The 24,384-nt window shown below is 45.1% G+C and overlaps 1 protein-coding gene across 1 annotated transcript; it reads left to right on the top strand.

Annotated features, from left to right (window-relative positions):
• Positions 1 to 5,398: 5,398 nt before the first annotated feature.
• LOC115099159 (hyaluronidase PH-20-like) lies at positions 5,399 to 23,870 on the top strand. Its single transcript, XM_029616553.1, has 3 exons — positions 5,399 to 6,471; positions 9,639 to 9,728; positions 22,715 to 23,870. The coding sequence occupies exons 1-3, from the start codon at positions 5,497 to 5,499 to the stop codon at positions 23,267 to 23,269; spliced, it is 1,620 nt and encodes a 539-aa protein (XP_029472413.1). The 5' UTR covers positions 5,399 to 5,496; the 3' UTR covers positions 23,270 to 23,870.
• The last annotated feature ends 514 nt before the right edge of the window (positions 23,871 to 24,384 follow it).

Here is a 24,384-nt window from a genome sequence, read left to right as displayed (position 1 = left end):
AGTTACAATTCATTCCTGAGGAAACGTTAGTGTTTAAAGGTTTTGACAGTTCCTCCTACTTAGCTACTGCCCCCACTGTGTTGGCCATGGCATCTGGGGTGCTGCTGAGTTGATCCTTGACAGCACGCCATGCAGACAGCTCATTGACATATACAATAAGTATGGAATTTTCCACTGAAATATGGACTTAGGGAGCCAGATTTTCAAAGCCGGGGCCTGCCCATATTAAGAAGGCGTATTCTAAGAAAAGCCCGAAGCACAAACCGTAAGTGGGTTCGTGGGAAAGAGTCAGTATTGGGCACATTTTTCTCGCGATATTGGCTCACTTAAATATTTTTCAAATGGCTTCATAGGGATTTGTTTTTTTTGTGATAATGTCCGCACAAAATCCTAGATTTTATCGCAAAAAAAAAAACAAACAAACAAAAAAAAACTTAATTGCACCTCTCTTGAGTGGTTAGGTTTTGCAGAAAATCGCCACTTTGAGTGATTTTAACCCACTGGAAAAATTAGCAATGAGGTGATTTGCCTGATTTTTCACCACATTAGTGTCTTCGCATAATATTTGCGAGCGGCTTTGCAAATGCAAAATTACGCATGGAAAAATGGCAACTGGTCCACGTAAAAATTCACAAACGTGATTACGCATGCCATTTGCCATCATGACAGCGCTTTTGCAAATGTGCTTGCACCTTAGTGTGGAGGCCTCAAAGGGTGAAAAGATAGGAAATAAAATATACTTGCGTGCAAAAAAAGGAGGAGACCAGTGAATAAGACCAAACAAGGCAGCAGAAGAGTCAGACACGGGGATATTCTAAGGAACGTAAGTAATGACACTGTTGTTTTTTCATGACTGGTGCATATCAGCATGCCACACAGAGTCAGATAAAGGTGAGCAAAGAAAGAAAAATAGAGGCAGGACACATTGTTTATGTCAGTGGCCTGAATTGAATTAACTGCACGAAAAAATTCCAGGACAAAGGCTGTTCTTTATTGCTCTAAAAGTCACTTCCCTACCATTATGATTTCGTTTGATTTTTTTTTTAATGTTTCTCTTTTTGGCACCTCAAAGCAAATTACATTTAGGTACTGTAGGTATTTCCCTATTCCCAGTGGACGGCAACTTTAAAACAAGCGCACAGGCACCAATAAACACATGTATGAGCACAGCAGCGGACATTTTCTGAAATTTTAAATCATGCATGTAGTTGCACGCATATAATTTAAAATACGTCTCCTGTGTGTATGTATGCTCCTAATTTTAAGCCGTTACTCAAGCAAATGTACTTTGTGTATCTTCCTTAGGACTTTGTCGGCTTTAGCAAACGCAGGTAAATGGATTTTAAAACAAAGGACATTCCCAGTTTTATAATTAGTCCACTAGTTTACCCAGTCTATCTCTAGGTGATCCAGACCCCTCTGGTTCTTCAGCCTGCACGTCCCCCAGTTGACCCAGACCTCTTACCCTCTCGTATGAGGCCTAAAAAGCGATTTCTGCATATTTACACTTCACCAAGAGCAGCAGAACCTATAGGTGGCTAATAAGGTGCCGTGCGCTGCGGCCTCCAGTTTTAAAATATGGATTTACGTGCATAACTGTTAGCCACGCCCCCTTTTTAAGCTCGAGCATGCACACATACGCACGTAAATAGCAGCTTATAAAACCCATGTTGCTCACATGCAGCCCCCAACTTCGTGTATATGGGCCTTTTAGTGCGAGAAATGCTTTTTACATTTGTCCCTAAATTTGTAGCTGAGGCAAAGGAGAATAAAGGGGCTTGCGCAAGGTGACAAGGAGCAGCAGTGGGATTTGAACCCTGGCTTCCCTGGTTATTGTAATTGTGTGTACGGTAGATCGCTTGGATGGAAGCTGTATTTAGAAAGGCAGGTTAAAAGCACCCATTCTCGTGAGCCCCTGGATCCTCAATATGGTCGGGCCTAGTTTGTTTGTTTTTTTAACTCTGCTGCTGTTGATATTTTCAAAGGGACTTCAGTGCATAAAGTAGTGCTTTACCCGCCGAAATGGCCCTTTAGAAAATTGCACAAACAATATGCATGTAAAAGTATGCACATACTATGGAGTGAATTTTCAAAGGAGTTACATGTGGAAAAGTAGCAATTTTCAAAAGCCCATTTATTTATTTAATTAATTAATTATTTATTTATTTATTTATTTATACTTTTACATGTGTAAAGTCCATTTCTGAGGATAAAACCTTTTGAAAATTTCCTCTGGTATGTGCATACTTTTACATGCATAGCGGAGAGCCATACCAGGAGTGGAGTTTGGGCAGGATAGAGACGTTCACGCACACACTTTTTCATTTTAAAACGAATGCCTGTCTATTTTCTCAGCAAAACCATGCATACCACATAGCAGGTGTAACCGCATGCACGTGGTTTTGCCGGGATCATTTTTAAAGCGGATTTCTGTGTGGAAGTCCACGTGGAAGATTGGTGTAACATATGTACGTCTGTGCCAGCTAACTTAAGCGTAATTTAGAAAAATTACCCCCATAATGGCTCATAATGCTGTTTTTAGGTCTTTTCACATGGAGCCGCCCTCCATTGCTAAAGAGGCAGCTTTAGAAAGCCGAAGGTGGGCTAGGCATTGCCCTCCCACCCCTACCCTTTCTTCTGCTAATGGCCAAAGATTTAAACTTGCTGACTCGCCAAATTAAAGTCCTGCTTGTCTTCAACTGAACTCCCCTAGTAAAGTGCTAATTGCTGCTTGCTCTCTCATAATCCACCCCACTCTTCCCAGTGGCAGGGGAAATGCTTAACTAGCTGTGAAAATGCCACCAATTGAAAGACTGGAAGCTGCTTTTCAGGTGTAGATGTGTCCCCAATTAAAACAAAATAAACCTCTAACACCTGACCCAGCCCAATGGATAGATTCTTAAAATATCTCATTCTTTACAGCCTTCCTCAATGAAAGTTGCCCTTCCTCCATCACAACTATTGCACACCTACCTTTTATCTTGCCAGTAACCCAAAGCCTCTTGTTTTTCCTTGCCTGGCTTGTCTGTCTGTCATGACTAGATCGTGCAGAAAGCTCCAAGGAGTAGCGATTCTCCAGTATCAGGCCGCTTCAGTAAACTGCTCGGGAGAGCCGGCGCTCCGCGGTGAGCGCCCACTCTCCTGGGTGCGAGATTCAGTATTCAAATGAGGACCCGCGCTAATAAGGAGGCGGCGGCTGTCAGCGGGTTTGACAGCCGACGCTTAATTTTACCGGCGTCGGTTGTCGAACCCGCTGACAGCCACGGGTTCGGAAAACGGACGCTGGCAAAACTGAGCATCCGTTTTCCAACCCGCGGGCTGCGGGCAGATTTATTTATTTATTTATTAAGATTTTTAAATTTTTTTTTAATTTTTGGGGCCTCCGACTTAATATCGCTATGTTATTAAGTTGGAGGGTGTACAGAAAAGCAGTTTTTTCTGCTTTTCTGTACACTTTCCCAGTGCCGGCCGAAATTAACTCCTGCCTTTGGCCTTTGGCAGGAGTTAACTTCCTTTGGCAGAAGTTAATTTCTAAGAGTAAAACGGCTTGGCTGCACATTTTACTTTCTGTATCGAGCGTGACTAATAGACTAATAGGCTCATCAACATGCATTTGCATGTTGAGCACGCTATTAGTTTCGGGGGGGTTGGCGTGCGTTTCCCATGCGCTATTACCCTTACTGTCAGACTGATACAGTACAGTGCGCTCCAGCGGAGCACACTGTTAACCCGCGATTGGACGCGCGTTTTTGACGCACTAGTGTTACCCCTTATTCAGTAAGGGGTCGAAAACGCGCAGCCAACCCCCCCGAACCTAATAGCGCCCGCAACATGCAAATGCATGTTGATGGCCCTAATAGGTATTCCCACGTGATTCAGAAAACAAAATGTGCAGCCAAGCCGCACATTTTACTTTCAGAAATTAGCGCCTACCCAAAGGTAGGCGCTAATTTCTCCGGGCATCGGGAAAGTGCACAGAAAAGCAGTAAAGACTGCTTTTCTGTGCATCCTCCGACTTAATATCATGGCGATATTAAGTCGGAGGTCCCGAAAGTTACAAAAAGTAAAAAAAAAAAAAAAGTTGAAGTCGGCCCGCAGCTTGAAACTGGACGCTCAATTTTGCCGGCGTCCGGTTTCCGAACCCGTAGCTGTCAGCGGGTTTGAGAACTGACGCCGGCAAAATTGAGCGTCGGCTGTCAAACCCACTGACAGCCACCGCTCCTGTCCAAAAAGAGGCATTAGGGATGCGCTAGTGTCCCTAGCGCCTCTTTTTACCTATTTTTACCGCCGGGCCTAATTTGAATACTGAATCGCGCGTACAGGATAGTGGCCTATGCGCTCTCCCGCAGACTTTACTGTATCGGCCCGTGTATAAGGGGTAATAATAGCATGTGGAAAACACGAGTCGGGCTAACGGTGTGCTCGGCATGAGGGCACCATACTGAATTGGCCTGTATGTGTCTCTGTACAGCACTGCATGCACATGGGATGTGCTATACAAATCACCATAATACTAAGAAACACATAAACAAACCAGGTTAGTGAGGGATATATAGGACAATTCAAGGAAGTTATCTATAATCACTTGCCCTAAGATTGGGCAGGTTCTCATCTAAGTTTTCTTACACTGTGGGTCTGGAGAGGGTTTTTTTGCACTTGTTCTATTGTATTAGGAGACACATAGTTTTAATTTTTTTCAATATAAAAAATTGTCTGAATAGGGGGTTTAACAAAACTAGTACTGGTTCAGCTGAGATGTCCATCTCCTGGTCCCAGAACAACAGTAGGCCATGTACCCTAAATCCTGCCACAGGGTGTCACCATTGCACAATTGTTAGGGCTCCCCCTGTCTAGAGGCTGTGAACACTGCTTCCAAAGCATCCCAGCCTGCCCAGAGAGCAGATGACTTGATCCAGGTCCTTCACAAGGCAGTGCACATCGCTGCCATTGAGCCACCAGGCCGGACTGTGGAAAACAGTTTTAATCACACAATGACTTTTCTGGTTAAGGGTCAACAAAAACAGATAGACCTCAACAATATACGGAGCCAAGTCCTAGCATTCTGCAATATGTGTGCAAAGCCCTAAAGGTATAACATAATCGAGAAGGAAATGCTCTGTTGACTGAATGAGGTACGTAGGCTATGTAATAACACCCTTATTGCATTACTGCTTTCACAATATTCCAAGTTGTACTGTAAAAGATACTGTCTTGAAAAAATGACCCTAAGTGTTCAGATTGTTTTTTGCTTCATTTAGTAGCAGTCATTCCTTTTCTTGTTTTGAAGAACCCCTTTGTAACTGCACACATTTCTCTCTCTACATTAGGTTGAACATGAAACATTTTATAGGACTACCCAGTGCAAAAAGCAAAGATCAGGAAGAGCGTACGACTTGAATGCCAAGTCTGTGGTACCCAAAAGCTAAAGTTACATCATCTCATTACTCACCAGTGAACAATTCTACAATTGCTTTTTATTTATTTTTTACTTTTGGCATGGTAAAATTAATCATGACATCCAGAAATTGCATTTTAATCCTCCACTACCAGGATTTTTCCCTCAAGGTAACCTGCCTAATATTTGTCATTCTACCTCCGTTTTGCCACGTGTTGTCTCAGCGAGCACCTCCATTGACACATGGGTCTCCTTTTATGTCCATCTGGAATGCTCCAACCGAGGTCTGCATGAGGAAGCACAAAATCAATGTCGATCTCGGACTCTTTCAGTTCATAGGCAGCCCAATGAAGACGAGCACCAACCAAAGCATCACGCTATTCTACTATGACCGGTTAGGCTATTACCCCTACATAAATGAAGACACAGGAGAAATGTTCCATGGGGGCATTCCCCAAATGATTCCTCTGTATCAACATTTTAAAAAAGTTGAGGAAGATATTTTATTTTACATACCTTCAGAGAAACAAGAAGGGTTTGCTGTGATTGACTGGGAAAACTGGAGGCCATTATGGATAAGAAACTGGGCCACGAAAGACATTTACAGGAAACAGTCTGTTGAGTTTGTGCTACAGAAAGATCTAACCCTGACAGGAAGGCAGGCCCAGGCAATTGCCAAAATAGAGTTTGAGGCCGCAGCACAAAGGATTATGCTGGATACTCTATGGCTGGGAAAATCACTCAGGCCTAAGCAGTTCTGGGGCTATTTCTTGTTCCCAGAATGCTACAACTATGGCTACAAACACGATTCTCACAATTACACAGGAAGCTGCCCTGAAATAGAGTTAAAGAGAAACAATGAACTCATGTGGCTGTGGAAGGAAAGTACAGCCCTTTACCCCAATATCTATCTGGAGACAGCTCTGAAATCTTCAAGAAATGCACCACTCTTTGTCAGGAACCGTATTAAAGAAGCCATACGAATCTCCAAGTTGTCCAACGTCATCTCGCCACTTCCAGTCTACGTATATACGCGCCCCGTGTTTACAGACAGCCCTGAAAAATATCTCTCTGAGGTAATTGTAACTTATTTCCTATACATTTTATTACATTAATTGATTTGCACATTTCAGACACTAATGGATGCATACAAGCTGATTAACAATTAAGGGGCCCAGCGCAAATATTTCCTAGGCGCAATACAGGTGTTAATTCATTGCCACAGGCTGAATAGGCAAAATTAATTGGCTGGTTCAGGCTCATTAAAGAAGAAACATCAGATATTTTGCTCAACAGCGACAGTGTCCAAGATTTGAATAGGTTCCTATGTGCTGATATAGCCAGGGCTTTTTTGCAGGAGGTACTTGCCGGTACTGAGTACGACACCTTTTCCTCCACCACTTTATTTTCCCTCTGATCCCTCAAAAAAACACATGCATCCTGCGTGTGAGTACCCAGCACCTTTTATTCTAAAAAGAAAGCAAATTATATAGCTTGGTCAAAATTAAGTTAACTTTCTATTAAGAATGCCGGAAGTGGTAATGCAAGGACTCCATTTCTGCGATGGCAAAATAGTTTTAAAGAAAAACCTTAGCTGATTAAACTATAAGCGCAAACATTTATTTGCTCATCCTGAGTGTTTTGTTTATTTAGATGGGTTTCATTTTCATCTCATCATGCAACATAACGTTTACTGAGTTTACCCAAAGTGCCGGCAGGAATCGTGTCATTATGACCGCCTTAGACATTTACTGCAAAACTGTTTCCCTCAGGTGTTAGTCAATAGAGCACTATGATTCAAGAATATGCAATTTAAAGATATTTGTAATCTCGATTTTACATCTATCTATTTACTTATGTCTATTTACAGACCGCTTCTGTGACTGATAGCTGCCCAAGTATTATACAAAAAAAACACACACATAGTTTCACACATACATTAAAATCAATAAAAACATAATCCACAACATTAAAACAAAGCAAATCACAGTCTGCCAGAACTATACAAAAGCAAACATTCTGACAATAAGCTTAAAGCCACTAGCCCCTGAGCCAAACCATTAGCAATGGTTACATGGAAAAGACTTAGTTTTTGGGTACTTGCCAGGTTCTTATGACCTGGATTGGCCACTGTTGGAAACAGGACGCTGGGCTTGATGGACCCTTGGTCTGACCCAGTATGGCATGTTCTTATGTTCTTAAGTAAACATATGGGGAGGGTAAAGGTAACCAGTTAATTTGTGACATATTTCTGCTGGATATATGCACCTAAGTTTACTCGGCTACCTTTAGCTGGATAACTTTAAACCTACCAGCCAGCTTTTGAATATTGCCAGTTAGGTCTAAAGTTACCTAATCCTGTGAGACCAGATAACCTGCCACTTAACCGGCTATCTTCAAAAGATATCCGGTTAAATGGCACTCCTTTAAAAATAAAAAAGTAACCCCCCCCCCCCCAGTACCCGCATCTCGCCCCTTTTTGATACCCAGGATCACAGTGCACTGCAATCTTGGGCGCTTCCAGCATGGCTCTAGTAGTAGCACTGGAAGCGTAAGCTGTTTCCACAACTCTTTAGCCCAGTGCCGAACAGTTATGCTGACAGCTTAGGCTTCTAGCGCTACTACCAGAGCTAAGTTATTTGGATATCTTTGGAACTGACCAGAACACCTCTTTTTTTACCTGGCTAGATTTCAGCCCGATAATGACGGCTTGAGCCTCTTTATCTGCAAAACTTGCCATTTAGATGATAACATGTGATTTAACCATCTAAATGGCTTTGAATATGAACCTCGTTATATCTAACAGGGAACTGAATTTCACCTTTTAGCGGTCAGGGCCTCTCTCCCCCCATCCCCCTGTTTTTCAGAAGCCTGCTTGATATCCTCCTGCACCTCAATCCAGGTAGTCCTCAGATGAAACCTAGCTACCAAACTGACATACTGTCTACACCTATGAATATGAACTCCCACACTAGCAGTCGATGTCCAGGAAAGATCCAGGATTTTAACCTTTTTCCTGAACATTAGATTATTCATCTCAGATCTAATATTCAATGCTTCCAAAGCATAGTTGCAGCCACAGAAAAAGCCCCAGTTCTCTGTCTCATCAAAAGCATTACAAGCCTTTATGGAATGCTCAACAGAGACCTTTGGCTAGACCTAAGTTTGCGACGTGGTGTTCGCTCCGGGTCAAATTTACCATAGGCAGGGAGCTAGGGGTGGGGGTGGGGTTTGACCATGGAAACCAAATAGCAGAAGGCCTCTGTGGAAAGAAAATTAATGGGATCTAAAACAGAGAATCCTTCAGTTTCTGGAATCCAAACGATTGCAAGATCCAAAGCAGCATGGTTTTACTAGAAGTCTTGTCAGACGACTCAGATCAGTTTCTTTGATTGGGTGACCAGAGAGTTGGATCAAAGGAGAGCGCTAGATGTACTATCCTTGGATTTCAGTAAGGCCTTTGACACAGTTCTGCACAGGAGACTTATAAATAAATCGCGTGCCCTTGGTATGGAGCCTAGAATGACTGGTTGGGTTAGAAACTGGCTGAGTGGGAAAAACCCAAAGGGTACTGGTGTAAGGTATGGCAGGGATGATATATCTTATCCAAAATAGGAAAGATATGATAGAGACATTCAAATATCTCAAAGGATTTCATGCACAGGAGGTGAGCTTCTTTCACTGTTTAATTTCAGTTATCGTTCCATGTAAAGGCCTTTGCCTATTAGTTCTAAGTTAATTGTAAACTGATACGATGTGCAAACGGTTATCGGTATATAAAAATGCCAAATTAAATAAATAAATAAATAAATAAAACGACACTCTAGAACAAGGGGTTATGGGATAAGGATGAAAGGGGGTAAACTCAGGAGTAATTTTAGAAAATATTTCTTTACAGAGAGGGTAGTGGATGCGTGGAATTGCCTTCCAATAGAGGTGATGGAGGCAAAAACAATATCTGAATTCAAGAAAGCAGGGGATAAATACAAGGGAACTGTGAGGGAATGATGGGAATTGTGAGGGCTAGATAAATTGGAAGGATGGGCAGACTAGATGTTTTCTTTTTCTGCCATCATGTTTCTATGTTTCTAAAGGGGGACCTTTAGAATTTGATGCCCTAGGCACATGCTTATGTTACCTATTCCCAAATCGGGCCCCATATACGCTGGTTGAGTCTGTAATGTCTTTCACCTATGCAAAGATTTTTTAGAACACATTTTGTACTGTTTTTATTTTTTTCTAGGTTGATCTTGTTCACACAATGGGAGAAAGTGCCGCGATGGGTGTCTCTGGATTTATAATGTGGGGCGATCTTTCTTTAGCACGGACTATGGTATGAAAAATCAAAGTTTTTTTTTCCTTTTTTTATACAAAAAAGGTGCAGTCTCCAGAACTGCCCTCCCTGTGGATGCATTACTCTGGCCTAGACACCGCGCCAGCATGCGAGCTATGTGTTGTGGTCCTGGTGTGATGTAGCTGCAGAGAGGGTGTGTGAGGCGGCTCGCGAGGCCTCCCCGCGAGCTGCATTTCCCAACAGTCTCCTTCTATCCAGATACATGTATGTGTCTACTTCCATCACAAGGCCTTTATTTTTAGCAGTATTTGGAAGAGGCATTTCCAGGGGGAGGGGAGAGAGCATGTTTATGGAAGGATCAGAAAATAACACTCATATATTGCATTTTCAATTCTGTGTGTGTCACTTTCCATGAAAATTCTACTCGCACAAAAAGTGGGTGAGCGATTTTGAACTGTGATAGAAACCACTGGCGCACTGTGCACCAATGTGGACAATTTGAAAATTGCACACAGACACCCCACCCCTCCCCCATATTTTGTGTTTCCTTTGTAATTCTTCCAACCAAGATTATTATGGGTATGTGCTGTGGCCTTGCCGCCTGCCCCTTCCCTTACTCCATGCTTTGTGGGTCTTCCTGGCAATGGCTACAAAATGTCCTTTAATTTCTGGCACCACTCTATCGCTCAGCTCTTCACTGTCTCCCTGGCCTGTCTCTACTGTTTCTCCCTCTCCTTCTATGGTCACGGCAGTTACTTTACACCAGAGTTACTCTCTCAGGCTGCTCAACAGCAATTATTTAATTATGCTTTCACCAACCCATGCATTTCTGAACTTTAAACGGGCTGAAAATAGGGGTTATAAATAATTACCTGCCAAAAGTAAACAAAGACTTTGAGGGCCCCAAACCTTTACAAGTCTAGCACAAGGGCAGTGGTATTTTCCATGCAAGTCATCCTCCTTAAAGGCGCAGGGGATCATAGACTGGCAGTGATTCCAATGCATCCAGACACACTAACTCCTGCATCTCTAAGGAGCCAACTCAGACAGGAAATGATCCTGCTGCTAGAGTTGATGGTCTGAGCCAAAGGTGAGGAGGCACACCCATGGCTACACCTCTGAGACCAACTATCAAAAGCACCTACATCAGGGATGGCCAACTCCACTGTTACATTTGGCAGCTCATGGGACAGCTCCATGAGCCGCCTCAACCCCCTCCCCCCCCCCCCCCCCCCCCCCCCCCCCAATGCCACCAGCCTGCTATGCAGTGACTCTCCTTAGGCTCAAGCGCACCTGATGGCCTGTTTAAAGAGCCCATGGTGGGAACTTAGCCATGGTGCCCTTGGATGACATCACTGGCTTCCCCATATTTAAGGGTCTTCCTGAGAAGCAGATCTCCTGATGTGCCTCTGGTCTTCAGTGTGTGTTGCCATTGTTCCTGTCTTGTTCCAGTGCTCCTGACTTCCTGCCTTGTTCTTGAGTTCCTCTCTGCCTTGCTTTTCCTTGTCCACTTGCCCAGCCTTGCCATAGTTGTAGTTTTGGTCTTTGTTCTTTGTCTTGTCTTTCTTTGGCTTGATTTATGGATCCTGACCTCTGCTTGGACTTTGACCTTTCCTTGATTGGACCTGATCTTCTGCCTTGGACCTGACCTTGCATTGACTGCTGCCTGCCCTGACCTCTGGCCTGTCATCTGGTATCTGCTGCCTGCCCTGACCTCTGGCTTGTCTCCTGGTATGCATCATCTGCTGCCCATCCTGACCATTGCTGGCCTTGGGCTCTTGTTCCCCTGTTCACCCTTAGAACTACCTAAACCCTGCCGGCCGCCAGAACCCAAGGGCTCAACCTACGAGGGAGATAGCTGGTATAGGTGAAGCTCCAGTCTATCCCATCGTAGGGTGCGTTCACCTGCTGTCGGTGTGGGCGTAGAAGGTTCATCTACTAGGCTGCACCAACCAAGCCACAGCACCCAGGGCTCACGGATACTGTGCTCATTACATCCATTCCTGAAGAGCCACAATTAGGCCTGATTTTCAGGATATCCATAATTCATATGCATGAGAAAGATTTGCATACAGTGGAGGCAATACATGCAAATATTTCTCAAGAACATTCATTGTAGATATCCTGAAAACAAGGCCTGTTTATACCTCTTGAGGACCAGAGTTGGACACTCCTGATCTACAGGCTTGTTTCTCATTAAAATTGATAACATAGATTTCCTAGCATGTAGCCAGATGGACTCAGGACCAATGGATTATATGCTCCCCTGCTAGCAGATGGAAACGGGGTCATTGTCATCAGTGCGCATGGTAATGACCGGGCTAATCACGAAAGATATATTTTAAATCATTCAATCGCAACCACATTCAAAATGAATGCAGCCATGTATTATATTATGCAAATAGTTCATTATTTATTTTTATTTTATTTATTTAAGAGCTTTTCTATACCGGCATTAGTGGGCACATCATGCCGGTTCACATTCAACAAAAGATTGGAAAATACATAGATTGTACCGAACAGAACAGGGCTTGGGTTGGGATCAAATGGAACGAGGAAGGTCAAGGTGGAAAATAGAGGAACAAACGGTCAATGAACTTGCCAGAAGCAGGCATATCAGAAATTAACGATGTGGATAGCAGAAGGTATAGAACAGGAGCTATATACAGGGTTCAGTGGCAAATGCAAGGGTTCGGAACAATATACAGTGTACATGGCAGAATTCAATGTACAGTATTCAATGGCTGATTTCAGATAGGGGGGGAGAGGAGGTTAGTCGGGGTAGGCCAGATTAAATAACCATGTTTTTAGTTTCTTTTTAAATTTGAATGGGCAAGGTTCAAGGCGGAGATTTGTAGGCAGGGAGTTCCATCGTGAAGGCCCTGCAATAGAGAAGGCACGATCCCGTGTGGAGGATAGGTGTGCTTTATTGAGAGAGGGCACATGGAGGGTCGCTTTATTGATTGTTCTGGTGGGTCAATTCGGATTTGTAATCCTGAAAGGGGAATCAAGCCAGTTGGAGTCATGAGAGTATAAAGATTTGTGGATAATAGTAGGGGTTTTATATAGGATGCGAGATGGGATGGGGAGCCAGTGAAGGTCTTTGAGGATAGGGGTGATATGGTTGGATTTACGTGCGTTTGTGATTATTCTTGCTACTGCATTTTGTAGCATTTGGAGCGGTTTTATGGTGAAGTAGGGGAGCCCTAGGAAGAGTGAGTTACAATAATCCAGTTTCGAGGACAGGGTGGCTTGAATTACCGTGTAGAAGTCGTGGGAGTGTAGTAGGGGTTTAATTACCTCATTATCCCACTAGTCACTTACCTGTGAACCATGCAGAAGAATTTTGTGTAGCTTGCTTGCCACTCAAAAATGTTCTCCATGAGGAAGAGTGGCCTTAAAGGTGGCATTTATTACAGAGCTTTTTGGTTACACATAGAAGAGAAAGGTAGGGTTCTGGAAGGAACTAACTAGGGATCTTATATGAGAAAAATAATAAAACACTCCTGGAGAAGAAGAGGTATATTGTAGATGGCCACATTCGGTGGTTGGCAGTCGGGATATATCCTTAGCTGTGTGGACAGAATAGCTGGGCAAAATGGAAAGATCAGTTAATCTATTTCTGTCAACATTTACTATGAGGTCGATATTCAAAAGGGTTTATCCTGGTAATTTTTTAGTTATCGGGTCAAATCCTGAGTTTTAAATTTCCCAACCCTCTTAGCAATGAAATTTTAGCCGGTCAAATCATTAACCAGCTAAAATGTAACTGAATAGAAAGAGGCAGGGCAGAAGGTATTCCCAAGGCACCAGCCAGATAAACATATCCACATAAGTCTGGTTGGTTAAAAATGACTGTCCTACAATTACCCAGGAAAAGGAAAGGAGTGTGCTTAGTGGCGCCATTAACGTGAGGTTTTTCTTATCAATTGGGTGAAAAAAAACAAAACATTTTACCACACATTACATTTAAAAGGTTACCCATGGTAGCTTTCTAACTTTAAACACACAGCTTAGTGGATTAGCCCCCAAATATTCACAAACATATACTTTTATAAATTTGGCACATTTACCTGTATTTATTTTTAAAAATAAAGAGGGAATTTAAATTAAATTTAGCCCTGATAATCTTTCTGGACTTTGATGTCTCCCTCTTCCTTTCTAAATCTGCCTCGCTATATCCCACAATTTGGTGCCCATTTGTCACAGAAGGGCAACAACTGGAACCTCTCCTGAGATTATGGTCTGGATGAAAGCTCCTAGAGATCTTTATTAATTTGTACATTTGCATACTTTTTAAAAAAAACTTTTTATTTAAACCAGCATACACAGATCAGAACTGAAAGTGTACACAGTGAGCAATATACTTAGCAACAATCCAAGTAAGACAGTGTTATGGTTATGAAACATAGAAACATAGAAATGACGGCAGAAGAAGACCAAATGGCCCATCCAGTCTGCCCAGCAAGCTTCACACATTTTTTCTCTCATACTTATCTGTTTCTCTTAGCTCTTGGTTCTATTTCCCTTCCACCCCCACCTTTAATGTAGAGAGCAGTGATGGAGCTGCATCCAAGTGAAATATCTAGCTTGATTAGTTAGGGGTAGTAGCCGCCGCAATAAGCAAGCTACACCCATGCTTATTTGTTTTACCCAGACTATGTTATACAGCCCTTATTGGTTGTTTTTCTTCTCCCCTGCCGTTGAAGCAGGGAGCTATGCTGGATATGCGTGAAGTATCAGTTTTCTTTTTTTCTCCCTGCCGTTGAAGCAGAGAGCTATGCTGGATATGCGTGAAGTATCAGTCTTCTCCCATGCTGTTGAAGCAGAGAGCCATGCTGGATATGCATCGAAAGTGAAGTATCAGGCACAAAGGTGTTGGAGTGGATTCTTGGGTACTGCGGTGATGGCCACTCCCACGGGGAGGAGCCCCGTAAGGAACTGCAGTACTAGGTTAGACTCTATTCACGCAGACACAGAGAAGTAGTATTTATTGTACAGCTTGACGGTACCGCCCGGGGCGGACAGCAGTGAAGGTATTTCAGTGAAGTAGTCCAGGGGTCCTCAGCAGAGGAGACCAGTCTCACATTCAAGTAGGCAGCGCAGTGTAGCAGGGACAGGTCCCAGATGTAAACCCTGAGCACTGAAGCTGAAGATGAGACAGACTGAAGTAGTACTCACTGAGCTGAAGCTGTATTGTAGAAGGTCCTGGCAGGCAGAAGTTGTTCAATGGCAGGCACCAGATTAGGGAGAGCAGGCCCTCGAGGAGCGAGTACCCGGTATCCCAGGATAGGTACCTGAAATAGAGTAGAAGGGCCCCCGAGGAGCGGGTACCCAGGTTAGTGAAGAAATACCCCGAAGGGCAGAGAGAGCTTCCTGCAGCAGCTAGGAAGTGGCAGAGCAGCTTAGACCGGAGGCAGCCCAATCCTTGCTAACTCAGTTTGTTAGCAAACGAAGGGCAGACTAAATACCAGGATATGATGACATCACTCGGAGGGGACGCCCCCGAGGTTCCCACCATGAAGTGGATAAAGACGTAGGTGGCGTGCGCACCCTAGGAGGCCCTCAGGAAAATCATGGCAAACACCATCGCCGTTGCCAATCCGAGGATGCCGGAGAGAGCGGCATGAAGACGCGGCAGCAGCCATCTTCCCAAGGCTTGAGGAAAGAGAAGGAAGAAAGGTGAGGCACAGAGGTCGAAGCCGTCTGAGATCGACGGACGCAACAGACAGCACTGGACCATGATAATATTTTGTAGCAATTGAATTCTTCTTAGGTTGGCTTCAGTAATTCCTAAATACTATGAGTTACAATAGTCAAGTTGGGACAATACAAAAGCACTCAATATTAATTTCAAATCTGTTTTCTACAATCTACAAATGATTCATAGACTGTAGAAAACAGGATATTACAAAATAAACAGGCAAAGATCAGTGTGTATCCCAATAACTCCAAAACTGTCCCCAGATTGCATCATATTTTTAAATTTTCCCCTGGAGAGAATAAGTAACCTTTTCAAGAATCACAATTTCCACATATTGCTTTTTCCAGTTCAGCAAGCCAGGGATGCTCGTCCAGAACAAGGCAATAAATGGTATGTGTTGCGTCGGAGGTGGACCCTTGGGCCGAGGTGGGGTTGATGCAACCCGTAGGTAAGGACCTACAGGTCCCCACCATCGGCAGGTGGAGTGGGCTGATAGGCAGAGGCCACTGGAGCTTCATCTATACCAGCCCTCATTCCCCGCGGGTTGAGCCTTTGGCTGCCAGGGCTGGCAGGACTTAGGTGGGCCTCAATATAGAATAGTAAGAGAAGTTGGTTCAGCCCAGAGACAGCAGGTGAGGGATGGTGCAGTCCTACTCTGGACTGGGTAAGGTTCTGGAAACTTGGGCGCCAATGAAACGAAGGCAGACTGAGGGCGCTCGAGCAAAGGTAGGCCAAAGCCTGATAAGTCCACATCCAGGGAATAGGCAGAAGAAGCATCCAATGATAGGCTTGAGTCAGGGCTGGCGGCAATCCAGGGGCTGTGACAAGAATGCTGAGGTCTGATCACGGAGATAGTCAATAGCGTAGTCAATCAAAGCTGAGGTCTGATCACGAAGAAGTCAATAGCGTAGTCAATCAAGGCTGAGGTCTGATCACGGAGAAGTCAATAGCGTAGTCAATCAAGGCTGAGGTCTGATCATGGAGATAGTCAATAGCGTAATTGGACAAAGCAAAGGTCAGGGTCTGAAGATAGGCAATACATGGTCAGGCGAAGCAGAGGTCTGGGTCTGGAGATAGGCAACACGTGGTCAGGCGAAGCAGAGGTCTGGGTCTGGAGATAGGCTGTAGCATAGTCAGGCGAAGCGGAGGTCTGGGTCTGGAGATAGGCTGTAGCGTAGTCAGGCGAAGCGAAGTCAAAGTCTGTGTAATCAATCCAAAGCATAGGCAGGGCAGGAAGAAGGAAACAGGAACCAGGAACAACGAGGATCAGGAACGTAGAGTAGTGACGAATCTCTTAGTAGCAACGAGTACTCGACCAGCGAGGAGACCTGTTTTAAAGGCAACGCTATGGAGCAGGGACTGAGCTTAAATACTATGAAGAGGTTGTCGTCATCATCCGGGGCTGCGGCCAGGTTCCTGCCACGATCCCTACATAAGGATCAGCAATGCGTGCGCACCTAGGGAGGGGCGCGGCGCGGGTAGTGGCGTCTCTCCCCGGGCCATGCGGAGAGGCCTGACAAGCAGTAGCAGCAGGACGAGGAACGCTGGGGACTGTGGCAGAGTGATATGTGTATTGATGTTTGGGTGGATCCTTGGACACTGTGGCAGCTGACCACGCCCACGGGAGGCAGTCTAATGAGGGACCACAGTGTCAGGCTAGACTCTGGACACACAAACACAGATTTGAATCTTTTATTAAACAGTTTTGGAAACCACCAGAGGTGGCAGTAGTGAGTAGTAGATGTTGAGCCCGGCTGGGCAGGTCTCCCACAGAACGCTGGAACAGCGAATCCTCTGCTAGGCTGTGCTGTAGTGGAAAGAGACTGAGAGTTATGAATACACGATAAGAAGCATTCAGAGTCCCAGGTAGAATTAGGAGAAGCTCTGAGACAGGGAGAGCAGGCCCTTGAGGAGCGAGTACTTGATCCCTTAGAGCAGAGAGACTCAGTTGTATTGTACTCACGTAGCAGTAACAGAGATTCCACTAGACGAGAGGTCTGGCACTGGAACAGAGGGCAGGCCCTCAAGGCGCGAGTACCTGGTTCCAGTGAAGCAGTATTGTGGAATAGATGGTAGTTGTACTCACAGATGGAAACTGTTAGTGATGTCTTCCAAGTAGAAGGGTTTGAAGATGCAGGCAGCGACTCAGGGAACATGGGCCCTCGAGGTGCGAGAACCGGTTTCCTGATAGCACCTGAAAGAAGCAGAAGAGGTCCCCGAGGAGCGGGTACCCCGTTAGCAAACCCCAAAGGGTGTAAGAGTTCCAGATAGTGCTGGAGTGGCAGAGCAGCTTTGATACGGAGAGCGAATCCCATCCGTAGAGTTACCATTGCTAACTCGATGAGCTAGCAAATACTGTAGGCTTAAACATCCGAGCAGCGTGATGTTGTATCAGGGGGACGCCCCTGAGGTTCGCGCCAATGTGGAAATAAAGATGAGGGCGGCGTGCGCACACGCTCCGTAAGGTACCTTGGAGGAGCATGGCGGGAGGCAGCACCAAAGCCAGTCCGGGGACGCCGGAGAGGATGGCAAACAGACGCCGCGACAGCCAGTAGTCCGAGGTGAGCGGGAGGAGCCGCAAGTAGTGAGAGGTAGGCGGGGCGAAGCCATCGAAGACCGACGGTCGCAACCAGAGCCGGAGTTTCCGGGGGAGGCCCAAGGTCGGAGCTGGCGGCCCACCACCACCAGCGAGGAGGAACCAGAGGCTGGAGTCCTTGTGGAAAGGTGAGGGGGCCGCGCCGTGGGTCTGCTGTGGATGGCAGTATGTCTGCAGCTAACTGGCATTGGGTAACAAGGGCTTTATCAGAATTAGAGATATTGAATGGGTCATACCTCCATAAACACAGCCGGCCCAACACTGGAGAAATAGAGAAGTCTACAGTACAGATGCCTTTACCTCGGTCTCCACATCCCCCAAAAGGCAGAGACCAAGGGGCAAGACTACTAAATATGAAGGTGGGGGCCTTGACATCCACACCCCTTCCAAAATAAGGGGGGAGCAGAGTTTGAGAATGTGGTGTAAGGAAACAGGACACCTGTAAACCCCGTGAAGGAGTTTCACCATACATTTGATTCTCCTGGAACACATAGACACTGAATGAGCTGCCAGCCAAATCTCATCCCAGTCAGACTCCTCTAAGGAAAGCTGCAAATCCACATTCCATTTTCGAATCAGTGAGAGCAGCCGGTCTGGGAGGCTATCCAAATCAGTAATACAGTTATAAACATGAGAGACAGCCTTCCCTGACACTGAAAGATCACTTAAGGAACCTTTCCAAAGGGCTCAGAGTATGGGGAGTTCCATACATTTTTTGAATCTTTCTTTTTAATAATTTCTGATCAACTCGATAAGATAGGAAATTCTGATGGGTCAGGCTGTATTTACAGAATGCTGATAAACCTTCAGATATACCTGTATGTAGTAGAGATGTGAATCGTGTGCCTGATCGTTTTAACGATCAGGTTCGGATGGTGGGAGAAAAAAATCGGATCGTTAGAGATGTGAATTGGAATCGGTTCCGATTCCAATTCACATTGTTCATTTTTTAGTGAGGCCTGAGCAGATAAAAAAAACCCCACCCAAATGACCCCTTTGCTCTCCCACCCTCCCGAACACCCCCCCCCCAAAATGTTAAATTACCTGGTGGTCCAGTGGGGGGGGTCCCGGCGCAATCTCCCGCTCCCGGGCCATCGGCACCATTTTGGCTACCACTGATAAAAATGGCGCCGATGGCCCGATAAAAAAAAAAACCACCCTGACCCTTTACAAATTACCCCTTTGCTTCTCCCACCCTCCTGACCCCCCCAAAAACCTTTTACATGTACCTGGTGGTCTAGCGGGGGGTCCAGGAGCCATCCCTTCAATCATACCCTCGGTGCCGGTGCTGGTGCTGGAAGTTTCAAAATGGCGCCGATCACCTTTGCCCTCACTTTGTCACAGGGAGCGACCGTCGCATTTGCCCCCTGGAGAAGTGGGAGATGGGTGAGTTGTGAGGGTCTTGTGTGGCAGACTCGCTTTAGGTGACTGCAAGGGTATTAGGCACCCTAAGCAAACTTTACAACCTCCTTCCCAGCCCTCACCACACACAATAAAAAATTGTGCATTTATAATAACAGATTTTACATGAAAAAGACATTTGTAATCTTCAGAAATAAAAAATATCACAATATGTATATTATTTTTACATGCCCTGCTATGGTTCCAACCAGAAAACCCTGCAAAAAAGACACATTTGGAACCATATGGTATTAAGCACATTGTAAAATGCATTTGATGTGAGCTTGGCCCTCAGAAAGCCATGAATAAACTGAATTACAATTACAATAAGGTAAATCTCCCATACCAATACAGCACTAAATGCCAGCAAACAGTAATAACCCTACTTATGAAAAGGCAACACTGCAAATATTATATCATGCCCTAAAACATCAATACACCTCCATTTAAGAAAATAGAACAAACCAGATTACTATAGATCCCTACGCAGAAACTTCATGCCAGCAGACTACCTCACCTTAGTCACACATGTAGAACACAGACAAACCCTCACCAAATACAGAATAAAATGATCATAAAGTATAAACAGAAATGTGCAGACAAAAACTGAACTGGAAACCGAAAGAAGCCAGATTCTGTATGCAGTGCAATAATGGTGTTGTGCTTCGCGGCCGCGGCTGCCCGCAACCACAGCCCCCTACCTGATCTGTGCCGTTGGGGCCGCCGCGGCAGCGTCGGGGGGGTCACTGGAGCACGGCTCCGTTCGCCCCGCACCTCGGCGCGGGCCCCCGCGGTGGTTGCCAGCGGGGGAGGCGTCCCAGGCCTCCACTCGTGGCATCGGGCCACTCTGCATTGCTCCAAAGTCCAAGATGGCTGCCCTGCCCAGAGGCGCGAGGCCGCGCCTCCTCTCAGAATTTAAAGGGGCCTCATCCCCTATATTGGATTCAGCTGCATCAATTAGGCTCAGGCTCAGGGAGGTATTTAAGGAAGCTTCCTCTGCACACTCCTTGACTTGGCAACGAGTCTGCTCGCTCTGGTGAGTCTCCTGGTGCCTCGGTTCCTGGTTCCTAGTTCCTGCTTCTTTTCGGTGATTCTTCAGTGTGTGACTCGGACTGGCGAACGGCGATCCTCTGGTACTCGACCTCGGACTTCTCTCGGACCATCCACCTTCAAGGGCCCACCTAAGTCCCAGCGGCCCAGGTCCCTACAGGCTCCTCCCGGGGGGGGGGGCCGCGGGCTTCCAGTGGCAAAGATCCAACTGGCCCTTGCTCCGACTTCATGCCTCGTCGCCCTCTCAGAAGCCATCTGAGTCTCCAGCAACGAGGATCCAGCCAGTCCCAACTTCTGTTCCACCTCGCCACACGACGGGGGAACCTGAGGAGCCATCTCCTAAGGTAGTACCAACCTCCCCGTCAGTCCAAGGGTTCACGTCCCTCCTGGTTGTAACAAATGGAAAAATGAAAATATCATCATTCCTCATAAAATAATAATAAAAAAAATATATAACACATCAATCATGATAGTAAAACTATACTAATAGAAAGAATAAGTATTTCAAAAAAACTAGACAAACAGATCATTCAATAATTAAACTAGATAAGTTTTTAAAAGTTCTCAAAAAAACAATAAAAACACCCAAAGATTAAATCTAATAAGAATACAAAAATTCACACTCTCCATACATAAGAAAATAAGAAATTGCCATGCTGGGTCAGACCAAGGGTCCATCAAGTCCAGCATCCTGTTTCCAACAGAGGCCAAACCAGGCCACAAGAACCTGGCAATTACCCAAACACCAAGAAGATCCCATGCTACTGATGCAATTAATAGCAGTGGCTATTCCCTAAGTAAACTTGATTAATACTTTGGAACTTTTGATTTCCAGTCACCTTGAGATTGTCCTAGATTAGGGGAGGGGGATCGAACAAACGTTATTCTTTCACACACGCACATACACTTATACTTTCCCTTTCTCATACACATACCTATGCTCTCATACACACTCCATCTCTCACACATACACAGGCTCTCTGTTCCCACACACACACCCTCTCTCATACACAAACACATGTACACCCTCTCTCTCACATATACACTCACACAAGCTCTCAAACACCCCCCTCTCTCTGTATCACACTCACATACAGGCTTTTTCACTCAACCTCTCTCTCACATTCATACTCACATATGCATACAGGCTCTCTTACACACAAAGATGCACACGGGCACTCATTCCCTCTTTCTCTCTCTCTCTACACCCACACACTCTCAGGCGCTTTCTCTTACATACACACACACATGCATACAGGTTCTCTCACACCAGTACATATGCACACAGGCTTTCTCACACCCTCACATGCATATAGGCTCTTTCAAACATGCATGCCCACACACACATGCATACAGGCTCTCTCACATCACACACACATGGGCCCTCACTCTCTCTTACATGCATACACACTCTTACCCTCTTTTCTTCAGCTGTTACAGGATGGGGTCCACCACGGCTCCGCCGGACCTTGCATCTTTTAGCCACAGTATGATGGGCTCTGTTGCAGCCTCACCAGGCTTTGCACCTTCAGTCTACAGCAGGATGGCCTCCACTGTGGCACCACCAGGCCTTTGATTTTTGGGACAAGTCGGGATGGACTCCACTGTAGCCTTGCTGAGCTTTGCATCTTCGGACTGCAGCAGGATGAGCTCCACTGTTGACTCACTGGGCCTCGCATCTTCAGGCCATGGTGGGATGAGCCTCACATCTTTGGGCTGAGGTGGGATGGGCTCCGCTGGATCTCACATCTTTGGATTGAGGCGGGACAGCGTCCACTACAGCCCCGCTCTTCGGCATTTAAAGCAGCCACTACAGGACTGTTTTGAGGGGGCACTTTTTGCCACTCCCAAAATTTTGACAACAGAGAACTGCCCCTGATCATACATATGTACAACATAAAATAAATACTCCTATTTTTTATTGGGGCTCTTAGCTTAGGAAAATGTGTGCAAGTTATGGTAGACTAGCCTGTGGTAAACAAATCTCTATAAACTCTTATCACTTTTCCCCCAATATATTGGAATTGCAGTCATAGTAACATGGTGGATAATGGCAGATAAAGAGCACCTGGCCAGTTATTCCAGTCTATACTGCTAAGGATATAACCCAGCTGTCAGCCATAGCCACAGTTATTCATAGTGACTACAGAAAAATCATATTGGATTTTTTTTTTTAAATATTTGATGCATACAGAGAAAACAGCCTAGATATTTACATTGTATTTTATGTGCCTTGACATTTTTCTTTCTGTTTTCTTTACTTAAATTTTACAGAAAAGCTGCACCATTTTAAACAACTACCTGAAGGATGTTTTAAATCCCTACATCATAAACGTAACGCTGGCAGCAAAAATGTGTAGCCAAGTACTTTGCCAGAATAATGGCGTGTGTACAAGGAAGAACTGGAACGCCAGTGATTATCTTCACTTAAACCCAGAGAACTTTCTTATTCAGCAGACAAAGGATGGGAAGTATTCTGTAACTGGACGGCCAACGGCTGACGATCTGCAGCAGTTCACAGAGAGATTTAATTGCCTTTGCTATGCAGGATACAGCTGTGAGCCTGTCACTGACATTTGGCATTTCGGACACATCCATGTCTGCATGTCGGTGGATACTTGTGTTACAGTAAGCTTGGATTCTGTAACCTACGAAGCAACTACCAAGAAACCTTCACCTCATAAAGAGAAGGTGAACGGTACAAAGCCTGTAAAAAACAACACGGGCACTGCAAGTTCTGGGTCAGCACTACTGATACACCATTCTCAAATACCATTTGTCTTGCTTCTTCAGTACTTACTGTTTATATTTTATAGACTCTCATTTTAGATCTTTAAAATGCCCCTTGCAGCAATGATGACACAACTTGCTTGGACAATGGATAAATGACCTGCTATAACAGTGGTTCTCACCGCCAGCCAGTTTGACATCCACACTGAATATGCATGAGATAGCTTTGCATACAGTGGAGGCAGTACATAAAAATCTCTCTCATGCATATTCATTGTGGATATCCTGAAAACCCAACTGGCTGGGTATGACCCGAGGACTGGGTTATGAGCCACTGCTCTATAATGCAAGAAGACACAGTTCTACAACCTCTATCTTGAACTGGATGTAAATAGTCAGGCACGGAAACATTTACATTGGTGATACCTGGTGTATAGTGATAAGAGGCCCATCCATTTTGTGGTTATAAGGAAAATACCTGGTACAGTATCCAGCTCAAGAAGATTAACTACCAATCCAAAAGATGTTCTGAAGGAGAGAGAATTTATGGGCAATTGCCAACTAGCAGAAGATAATTCTAAGCTGCAAATAATTTACTGTGGCTACAGTATTATTGGAGCTACTACCTTCTGGACAGAAAAGGAGATTCACATACACACACATGCACACAAAATATGGCAACAGTATGTCCTAGCGTGGGCTAATACTTTTATTTTCGTATGTGGGAAAGAGACCAGATGGAGTGAACTTGGGTTGTACAAATGAAAAATAAAAGCGATTTTCTTCCCTTGCTCCCGCTGCATGCTATGTTTTGGAACAAAACTGCTCCTTGCGTGCTCAGAGACCATGGCTTTCCCGCTTTCAGCCAGAATAATAGCTGAAAATTCCATTCTAATAAACATTCTGAGGTCCATATTCAAAAGCATTTAGCCGGATAACTGGCTGAGGTCCGATGCTCAGACCTTACCCCAGGCATGTGACTGGGGCAATGTCAAAATAGTGCCAACTGGACCCAGGGCTAGGGGGTGCCCCGGACCCTTTCGATGGATACTTTCGCTATTTTGAGGTACTGGGGTGTGGGAGGGTGGGTCAGGGGGTTGGAAGAGCCCCCCTCCCCCACTAGAAACCAATGCTTCTTTAGGACTTGGAGGGGGACCACTATAGACCAACGAGGTCTTTTTCTCATTTTGGGAGGGGGGTCCGGAGGGGTATTT

This window comes from Rhinatrema bivittatum, chromosome 9 (genome assembly GCF_901001135.1).
Source record: "Rhinatrema bivittatum chromosome 9, aRhiBiv1.1, whole genome shotgun sequence".
Lineage (NCBI taxonomy): Eukaryota > Metazoa > Chordata > Amphibia > Gymnophiona > Rhinatrematidae > Rhinatrema > Rhinatrema bivittatum.
Note: the sequence above shows the minus strand (reverse complement) of the source record. Positions and strands in the feature narration are given on the sequence as shown.